We start from the raw sequence: 10,964 nt of genomic DNA, 5'->3' as shown, positions 1-10,964 counted from the left end.
TCTTCTGGACATGGCAGTAAAATGTGGCACTTATGGATTGAAGGACCATTAACCAATTATAGTAATCTCCATAATATATTATCAGAGTATCTCTGGCAATATCTTGCTACTATATCTTGTAGTAGCAAAATCTTCAGACATTTAGTTTTATCAGAAGATAAGTTCAGTCATTGCAATATCTTTCCTCCTAAACCCTTTTCTCCATTGGTTTTTAGAGAGATGATCGTGGAGCATAAAAACTGCACCCTGACGCTCCCCATCCAGCCATGATTCTTCCACGAAGAGCCAAAGAACTTCCTGAGATCCAGCTTTGGCCCCATATCCTCCATTAATTTGCCCCCAGAAAAGACACTAATTTAAGGCATCATTGAGCTCTCAAATTAGGATTCTGATCAGCAAAGCACTTACACGTGGGTGTAAATTTAGGCAATGAGACTACTCACATAGTTTAGTATCCTGGTGACTCAGGGCCTCAGCAAAGCACTTAAAAACATGCTTAATTCCCACTGACTTCACTTCATACTTAAAATTAAGGGGATAATACCAAGCACACTCAGAACCAGCTTTGAAGAGTACAGAAAATGTTGAAATTATTACACAACTAAGTATTCAGGTGTGAATCTTTTTTTTTTTTTTTTAGTGCTGATTCAGGCCAATAAGTAACTATTACCAGCAGGAGAGTGAGTTTGTGGGGGGGTGGAGGGTGAGAAAACCTGGATTTGTGCTGGAAATGGCCCACCTGTTGATCACTTTAGATAAGCTATTACCAGCAGGACAGTGGGGTGGGAGGAGGTATTGTTTCATGATTTCTGTGTGTATATAAAGTCTGCTGCAGTTTCCACGGTAAACATCTGATGAAGTGAGCTGTAGCTCACGAAAGCTCATGCTCAAATAAATTGGTTAGTCTCTAAGGTGCCACAAGTACTCCTTTTCTTTTTGCGAATACAGACTAACACGGCTGTTCCTCTGAAACCTATCACATTATAGAATCTCAGCACTCTGGTACTTGAATCCAGTTGCAAACCCTTCCAGAAAGCTCAGGCTGGTATTTGACTTTTAGAAAGTTGACCTGTGTTCTTGAATATAGGAAAGCTGTTGACCTTTTGCTTAGTTATGGAAGAAGAGAAATGAGATTCCTGCTTCATTAAAGTAATCCTCTTTGATCCTTTCTGAACTCTGTTTTATAGCAGAATGGCAATTACAAAGAAACAAGCAAAAACATTCAGAAATGTTTTAGGTCTGCTCACATTAAATCTCTTCACTTCACTTTACCACTCTTCAAGAAGTAAAAGAATAAAACACCAAATAAATTTGCACATTCTATGTATTGCATATGTCAAGCATTTGCACATTCTATGTATTGCATATGTCAAGCATTCACCTGTTTGCTATTGTACATCCAGCAACTCTTACTCATTTAATCCCATAGTGAACTGTTACAGGCCAAGAGGTCCTACACATTAGAAGTTTGCTCAACTCTATTCAGAACTGTCAAGTTCTATAAGCTGAACCAGCTGGGAATTGTCCTCTTCTACCAGACTGAAAATGTAGGCTCCAGGCCCTATTATGAATTTACCAAAGTCAGTATAATCTGCAAGGACAGAAGGTGTTTTTATTTATTTATTTATTAGTGTACAGAAGGGGAAAGGATTCAGTGATAATTCATGGTAACAAACATAGGGATTTTTAGAATTTTCTCTTTTATGCTGCTCCTAAAAATCACCCTTAACACCTATTGATTTCAATGTAACTGTTGTAATTTTAACTTTGAAACACATTATAAATGCATAGCATCTAACTTCATCTTTCTGCTAGTCTTTAAGAAACCTCAAGTTTCATGATTTAAGCAGGATCCAATTGTGTGATTTGGGTAGGGCAGGATTAGGCCCTAAATGAATTCCCCAAAGTCTAAATAGAACTGTAAGTGGAGATATTTTTTTAAGTACAACTGTTGTCCTTTGGATGTCAGTATTTCACTTTAATACCTATCTGTCACTCAACAACAAACTATTAGAAATTTATCTTTTCTGTAAGATCCTGCATGTATCCTTATGTTTTTTAAATCCTTGGTTTGGAATCTTGCTCATTGAGTCATTTTCATAAATTAACTAAATAAACAGAGCTCTTTGACTAGTAAATAATTTATCAAATCTATTTGAAGAATAAAACATTTTTGGAATATAATTTAAAAGTCAAAACACTGGTTGAATAACACAACACATTTTTGTCAGATATTTTATTTGAATGATGCCATTCATCAAATATATTGTTCAACTAAATAGTATTAGATCATCTGTATTAATAAACATTACCAGTACAGCTAGACAAATAACTGATTTTTTTGGTTTGGTGGCAGTTAAAAAAAAAATCCAGTTTGGGTTGAACTGAATCTGAATTTGTTTTGGAATTTTTGGTGAATTGAAAAAGTCCATTTTGGGGTCTGTTCCAGAGCAGGAATTCAAACCTAGGTCTTATATGTCCCAGGTGAGGGTTCTAATCACTGGGCTAAAGATTATAAGGGGTGGGAATAGGGGAGCAGGTTACCACCACCTCCTCCTTTGGCCATTTTGTGAATGGCCAAAAGCATTTCTTTCAAATTCACAAGTTGTTTTGGATTGACCAAAACTACATTTTTTGGCAAATAAACTATTTGAAAAACTTTGCCCAGCTCTAATTAGCAGTGCACTGTGGTGTCTGTTGGCTCAGATGGCAGTGAGGAAGGCAACGGGGGAGGTGACAGAACCAATGACAACAGTGATAAGGCAGCCCATGATGGTAGTGACCAGGAAACCTATGACGAAAATGAAACCAGGGCAATGACAAGGACAGGGATGGAGTCCAAGACAGAAGTGACCTGGGAGTTGATGATAGTGGCAGAACCCAGGATAGTGGTGGTGACATGGCAATGGAACCCAGGCGGGAGGCATCAGAACCAATGATGGCAGTGGAGCCATGGCAATGATGAGGACTGGGAGGAAGCCAACAATGACAATGACCAAGAAGCTGATGATGAAGATTAGAATGGCAACAGAGAGGGAGCCAGCAATAGCAGTGGAGAGCAGAACAGTGGCAACAAGAGTGTATGATGGTGATGGAGCCAACGATGGTAACAAGGACTGCAGTGGGGCTGAGGAGGGCGGTGATGAGGGTGGCAATGGAGGCCAAGATGGAATCGATATGGGAGGTGAAGAGCCAATGACAGGGATAACCAGGAAGCTGATGACCGTGGTGGAGCCAAGAATGGCAACACGTCCCAAGCCAACTGTGACGAGGGAACCAATGATGGTGGCGGAGCCCGGGACAACAGTGACAATCAGGGAGTCAGTGATGGCAACAGAGCCCAGGATGGAAGCAACAAGGAAGGTGAATGAGCTGATGATGGTAGCGGTGAAGAGATCTGTTGATGGAGCTGACAGTAAAGCCAATGGGACCCAGGATGATGGTGACCAGGAGGCAGATGATGCGTGTGACTGTGGCATAGCCCAGATCAGCAATGATGGTGACCAGGGATTCAATGGCAGTAACAGAGCCCAGGACAGGGGCGACGAGGGAGCAATGATGGTGGAGCCCAGGACAGTGATGAAGATGATGGCAGAGCGCTGGGTAGCACCAAAGAGGGTGATGGAGCTGGCAAGGGACCTGATAGCAATGGAGCTGATGACAGTGATGAGGTGAATGATGGAGGTAGGGATGACAATGAGGATGGTGATGGAGCTGAAGTTGTTAATGGTGGAGCTGATGTCAGTGATGGAGGTGAGGATGTTGAAAAAGATGGCAACAGAGATGAGGACAATGCTCAAGTCAAGGAATATACTGATGAGCAGGAGGACAAAAGCAAATATATCAGTGGAGCGGATTGTAATGGCAAAAATTGTGATGGAGCCAGGACACACAGGTCAGTGAGGCTTTATTTGAAAGTTGTAAAGTCTGAAGTGAGGGCCCAGGGAAAGTAGAGAAGATCAGGTACATGGGGCAGGTGGAGGAGAAACCAGTGAGAGAGGCGATGTAGGGGGAGAAATATAGGGCAAAACCAGAGAGAGGAAATGAGAGGGGGAGCCTGTATTTGTCACGGCAGGGAGTTGGGGGTGCGCTTTTCCCCTAGGGAGACATGTAACAAGGGATGTACTCGCACTGTGGGGGGTAGCTGGAGGTGGAAAGTGACCAGGATAACATGCTGAGTGATGAGAAAGGGACTGAGGTTGTGACCGGGGTCCCAGTGTGGGCCAGCCAAGGTCACTCAGGTTGAACTGCAAAGAATGGGGCAGATAATCCTCAAAACTGGTGGATACTTCCAATACTTAAATTTACCAAGCCAGCATAAAACAGATTCTTTATTACCTCACTGGTTGCCCAGAAGCCAACAACACAGTTCCCTTGAAGTAAGCCAGCCTCAAGCCACCATCCAGGTACCCAAGTCAAATATGATGATGATTTCTGAAAATCTTATTTCATCGTATAAAAGAAAAGCTTCTACCAATCTCAAAGGATCAGACACATTACTTCCAGGTTAATGAATTATCCAGATCTTATCCAAATACACGCTTACCACCAATTATTATTAACTAAACTAAAATTTATTAGAAAAGAGAGAGAGTATGGTTAAAAGATCAATATACATACAGACATTAGTTCAGTTCTTGAGGTTCAGATACATAGCAGAGATGGTGAGCTTTGTAGTTGCAAAGAGTTCTTTTAGAATTTAGTCCATAAGTTATAGTCCAGTGTCCAATATTGTATTCAGGGAGTACCAGCATAACTGGGATTTCAATGTGATGATTCAGACTTTCCCTGATGAAGCTTAAGCAGATCTGGGATAAGAAGGATTGGGACCCAAACATCTTTTATACAATTCAGGCCTTCTTTGAGAAGTTGGAGTCCCTCAGGGAACAATAGGTCCTCATTTCCTAAGCATCGTTGTTAATTATTCACACAGATGAACATAAGGCAATTCCCTGTTTTTTCACCATTCACAGATGATTTGCTATGCATTTCAAAGAGAGATGAATACAGCGACATCCTATGTTTATAGTTCATTTAAATGTTCATTTCTTTTGATTTCTGAATTAACAGAATACAGCATAGACAGGGAGTGTTGATTACATTGTTGACCACTACCCATATATATGTAAATACACAAAAACACAAACATTATCTCCCCATATGTCTTTGATGGTTGAATTTCAGTCATTCATCCTGCAGGATGCCTTAACCCTTTCTGGCCATGCGTCACAGAGGTAGTGGTAGTTTAGTTTGCGGGAGGGATGGGAGGTGTCCAAGTGTTGTGTGAACAGCCAGACCTTGTCCCAGTGATGGGAAGGTTAGTCCAGTGACAGTAGTCAGTGAACCACTTAGAGTCTGGTTTGGCAGAATCCAGATGGGATCTTAGTTCCTCCTGGATGTGATGGAGATGTTCAACCAGGTCAGATGCAGGGCCATAGGAAGTTGAGGGTTGGAATGGGTGGAATTGGGGGTGGACACCATAGCTGGCGAAAGAGGGGCTTTGGCAGGTGGACTTACGCTCAGCATCGTTGTAGGTGAACTGTGCGAAGAGTAGGAGTTGAACCCAGTCATGCAGTTCTGCCTGCTTGAATGTGTCTCCCATGTAAACTGAGTAAGGTATGACCAAAGACAGAGAGACATTTGCAGGCCAGGCAAACAAAGCCATCAGGAGAGCAAGTGGGGAAAAAAGTGATCATTTAACAATCTCAATGGGGGATGGAGACAGCACCCCCAGGAAGCCTTCCTGCCTCTTAAAGCAGGGTTGATGAACTTTGAGAGATACTTTCCAAAGGCTTATTGGACTATAAAGAGAGGGGCAGAGAACCCCTAAGTTATCCTTCATCTGAGGAGATGAGGAAAATCAGTGTCTTGAACTCTGTGGGGATCCTGACTAAGAGCTAGTTAGCTATTGCTGGAAAAGGAAGATGGATGAGGAGCAAAGACTGTAGCTTGATAAGTTAGGTCTTAGCCATTAGAAAGTTTACTTTTGTTTGTTTATAACCCTTTGTCTTTTATCTCTTATACTTGAACCCACTTAAAACCTCTTTTTTGATTGAATAAGCTTCTTTTACTTATTATCTAAACCATCCCAGTGCTTTGGTTGAATTGAAGTGATAGTTATCTCCAGTCAAGATGATAAGCTGCTCTTTCTGTCTCTCTAAAGAAGCAGAGAACTTAATATCTTTCTTGAATGTTCAGCAATAGTGGTTGTGAATTGAATAAAGACTTCACTGAGGCACTTGGTGCTGAAGTTCACTGTTACCTGCTGGCAAGGTTTGGACTGGTGGAGTCCTGAGGACTATACTGGCAAGGCAGAAAAGCTAGTTTGTCAAGGAGTTGTCATAGTTTAGGTGCAGCAAAGCTCAAACTTGCTGACGCTGAGAGGGGTAACAGTGTCTTGCAGCTCTGGGTATCCCCAGCAGCCTGTCACATTCATGAAACTTGAAAACATGATAGGAGAGGAGATCGGCTGTCACTTCTGTGGTGGGGATCTTGTGGCAGGGCATGTAGTGGGACATCTTGGCTAGGAGGTCTATGAGTACAAATATGATGGTATGGTTCTGGGAGTCAGGGAGCTCCACAACAAAATCCATTGATATGGATTCCAGGGTCAGGAAGAAGTAAGTAGGTGTACAAAGGTGCCCAGGGGCTTATTGTGGGGGAGCTTTATATGGCAACGTACCTTGCACAAGTTGTGCGATCTTGTGGAGGCATGCAATCTGGGCCACCAGAAATGCTGCACAGTTTTATGGTCCAAAATAGCCAGTTAAATATAAATCATGGCACAGTCAGAGAATTGCAAGGCAGGGTGTACCTTCAGGGGCATAAATGCATTCCTTGAACAGAAGTATCCCATTTCTAACAGAGATGCCTGGGTTCGGCTCACCACTGGGCAATATCTGTTTAGTTGCAAATTGGTCTCTTGGCAGAGAGGATTTTATGAGGGCTAACAGGTCCATTTTCACTAGCACACTGGTGAAATGGCAAGGGTTCTGATGGTCCTTCCTTGCCATCAAGGCACTCACCCTTGTGGGAGAGTGCATCGGGCTTGCCATTGCAGCCTCCGGGCTGATAATGTAGTGTGAACTCAAAATGGGGTAAAAACAGGACCAGTGGACCTGGCGTTGGTTGAGGAACTTCAGGTGTAGCAGGTGTTCTAAGTTTTTATGGTCTGGGAATACCGGGATGGGGAAATGTGCACCCTTCAAGTGGTGACACCACTTCTCAAAGGCAGTCTTAATGGCTAGCAGCTATTTGTCATAGATTTCATAGTGATGTGGGAGTTAGCTTTCTGGAGTAGAATGTTCACAGGTGGAGAATGCACGGTGACCCCTGTGTTTGTGATAGCACGGCTCTGATGGCATAATTAGAAGTATCTGCCTTGACAACTAAGGTCTTGGATGGGTCTGGCTGTTTCAATATAGATGCGGAGTCAAAGTTCTTCTTTAGTTGCTTGTTGGGCTTCTGACATCTAGATAAAGGTAGAATTCTTACAGTGAAGTTGTGTAATTGAGGCCACTACTCAGGAGAAGTTCATGAAGAATCTTCGATAGAAATTCACAAATCCCAGGAAGCACTGGATGTTGCAGGTGGTCTTCAGTGAGGCACAGTCCACAATACTGGTAGATACTTTCTGTGGATCCATACTGATCTCATAGAGTGAGATGACATAACCCAGGAAATCAATGGTGGTGTGGTCACAGTCGCATTTTTCCAGTTTGGTGTATAGGTCATTTTTCCTAAGGCATTCCAGCACTTGTTGGACCTCATGGCTGTGCAGAGTCTGGCTTTCCAAGAAGATGAGGATGTCATCTAAGCAATGAACTGGTCTAGGATATCTTTGAAGATATCATTCACAAAATGTTAGAATGTGGCCAGGGCGTTGGAGAGGCCGAAGGGTGTAAACAGGTTCTCATAGTGGCCATACCTGATCAGAAGGCTGTCTTCCGCTTCTCGGCCCTTTCAGATGTGGACCAAGCTGTATGCATTGTGCAGGTGGAGCTCGGTGAAGACCTTTGCTGTGCTGACTTGTTCTAGAAGCTCGTTGATCAATGGGAGAGGATATTTGTTCTTCATGGTGATACTATTCAAGGCCAGATAATCAACTCAGAGGTGCCATTTTCCTTCTTTTTAATCCTCAGGATGGGGGTTCCAGCAGGGGATTTGGTGGGCTGGATGAAGTTTGTAGTCAGATTCTCATCCAGGTAATTTTGTAGGACCTTGATCTCAGGTGCTGATAAAGGGTAAATATGCCTAACGGGCTCTTTGCCCCTGGCTGGAGATCTGTAGGCTTGTTGTAGGGTCAGTGTTGGGGTAGGACATTGGCATTCTTTTTATCAACACATCTGCGAGGTCGCTATACTTGGCCAGAATTAAGGAACCAGTATATCTCAACACTGATGTAGTACCGAGCACCAAAGATGCTTTCCTGGGTGCCATTCTATCTCCCCCCACTGGATCTTCCTAAGCACCTCTGCTGTCAGAACCGGAAGTTGAATCATACCTCCCATGCTGCCCAGGAAATCATTGGGTTGTGGAAGGAGAGGCAGGGGAAGCCTAATATAACCAAAAAGTGCAGCAAAAGGATCAGGTAAAATTTCTTAATATCCTGGTGTTCCCAAATCTCAACCTGGAGAGGTGCTGTCTTGTAGAAAACAGACCAAGGGGACAACATAGTCTCCATCTGCTCTGGGACAAGCTTCCTCTGGGTGGGCAAGTGTTTGGCTCAGGCAAAGGCCAAATCCATAAAGTTTCTGGATGTCTTGGAATCAATCAGTGTGAGTGGAGTATAGCTTACTTCACGTGTGACTGAGACCCAGAGCTGGAGAGGGATCTGCAAGTGTGGTTGGTGGGGGCACGTGTGGGCAGCAGAGAGGGATCTGTTTGGGGAACTTGCTCTCTGGATTATGTCCAGCTGTGATCCCTCTACTGGGGCTGGATGGGGTAGTTGCTATCAAACTGCTCCGACAAGGGGATTTTTGGATGGCACTGGCTACAGCTACTGCATGTGTTTAGGGATCGCCCATGGAAGCCACAAGGTATCCATCTGCAGCAGTTCTGCCAGGTTGCACATCGCTTTTAATATTATTAGTTTATCCATAGATTCTATATGACCCAAGGGCAATAGACTAAGAAGCAAGCCACTGGTGAAGTGATCAGCCTTGCTCTGACTGAATTATATTTTTCAGAGTTCAGGATTGTCTGAATGACACACTCTTTATGGCTTTGCTTCTCTTGTGGGTTGCCTGTTGTACTGTATTCTTTGGCACTGATCATTGCGGCTAGAAATCTGCTTGAATTGTCTGTGCATTCTTAATCATTTTGATTTATCATAGCTCCTTCCCATCTGGGCTGGCCTCCATTGCCCTTTTACTTGGCATACATTGATAAATCAACACAGAAAATTATCACTAGCTTGACTTCTTTATAAGCAGTTTCTTTCTTTAGATAAGAAATCTAATAATGCTACACTCTTGCTCTTTGCTGGAGAGAGACATCTTTTGCATTCTTCCCGGATAGCTGCTTGTAGGACTTCTTGGAATTTATCGATCAAAGGGACTGAATGGAGAGTTTTGTTTGGGAAGTTGAAGCTGGCTTTTTCCCATGGTTATACGAAAATGGTGATGTTTCAGTGGGAAGGTATTTTGTTTCCATCTTGAGTCTTCAGAGGAGGTATATCCCAGATCCATTATTAAACCAGATGCCATGATCCAAAATTAAAGCACTATCTATGTTTGCTTCCAGGCTAGCATGCACCAGCAACCAATTTGTCCTGGGTTATAATGAGTGAAGCGCTGCAAAATATAAATAATTATAGTTCTTCTGGATAAGATAGTCCACAGATGTCTTTTGGGTTGAGTTTATGCATTAAAATTGAAAGGTATTCCCACCTAAATTTTGAACTTGGCCCTGAATGGCTAGGCTTATCTCTTAGATTTATGGGTCACTTCAGTCACTTTTTAGATTAGGCAGGAGTACTCCTCAAAGATGCTCCTCCTTAATCCCTAGCAGCATGTACCCAGGAATTACCAGACAATGAAGGAGTGTCTACAAGTAAGGAAAGATCAAAAATTAGCCTCTACGTGATCAATATTTGTTTTATTTTAAAAACCCTACTTTAGTTTCTTTACTTCTTGAGCCTAATAAATGGTATTTTGTAAAATATGAAACTTCTATGTTAGCTGGAACCAATTGAACCTAAAGGACATATCAAAGAAGGCTGTATCTCTTCTCCTATAAACTCTTTCCATTTCAGATCTGTAAATGAATTACCTCTCTGTTGCTGGTATTTCTCTAAAGACCTTAACTTCTCGGTTCACAAGAACTCGACTTGACTCTGGACTTGTCACTCAGGTTTCTTTACTGGCATTCTCTTAGCTATGTCTACACTGTATACCTTACAGCGGCACAGTCTGTAGTGGTGATTGGCCAAGTCTTCCCCCACAAGTATTAGGCTATGTGTACACTAGCACTTACTGTGGTATAACTTATGTTGCTCAGGAGTGTGAAAAAGCCACCCCACAAGCGACATAAGTTACACCAACCTAAGCACTGGTGTCAAGGTCCCTTACCCGCTCTGAACTCTAGGATACAGATGTGGGGGGGACCTGCATGAAGGACCTCCTAAGCTTATTCTTACCAGCTTAGGTTAAAAACTTTGTCAAGGTACAAACTTTGCCTTGTCCTTGAACCTTATGCTGCCACCACCAAGCGTGTTAAACAAAGAACAGGGAAAGAGCCCACTTGGAGACGTCTTCCCCCAAAAAAATATCCCCCCCAAGCCCTACACTACCTTTCCTGGGGAAGGTTTGATAAAAATCCTCACCAATTTGCATAGGTGAACACAGACCCAAACCCTTGGATCTTAAGAACAATGAAAAAAACAATCAGGTTCTTAAAGGAAGAATTTTAATTAAAGAAAAAGTAAAAGAATCACCTCTGTAAAATCAGGATGGTAAATACCT

The 10,964-nt window shown here is 42.7% G+C and overlaps 1 protein-coding gene across 1 annotated transcript in view; it reads left to right on the top strand.

Annotated features, from left to right (window-relative positions):
- Positions 1–886, top strand: part of FAM91A1 (family with sequence similarity 91 member A1) — a 57,134-nt gene extending 56,248 nt beyond the window's left edge. The window contains exon 25 of the mRNA XM_073330189.2: positions 216–886. Within this exon, the coding sequence (XP_073186290.1) occupies positions 216–223 (8 nt within the window). The 3' untranslated portion in view covers positions 224–886. The remainder of the gene's footprint in view (positions 1–215) is intronic.
- Positions 887–10,964: the final 10,078 nt, after the last annotated feature.

Source organism: Lepidochelys kempii, chromosome 2 (genome assembly GCF_965140285.1).
Source record: "Lepidochelys kempii isolate rLepKem1 chromosome 2, rLepKem1.hap1, whole genome shotgun sequence".
Lineage (NCBI taxonomy): Eukaryota > Metazoa > Chordata > Testudines > Cheloniidae > Lepidochelys > Lepidochelys kempii.
The sequence above is the reverse complement of the archived record's forward strand: the minus strand, read 5'-3'. Positions and strand labels throughout refer to the sequence as shown.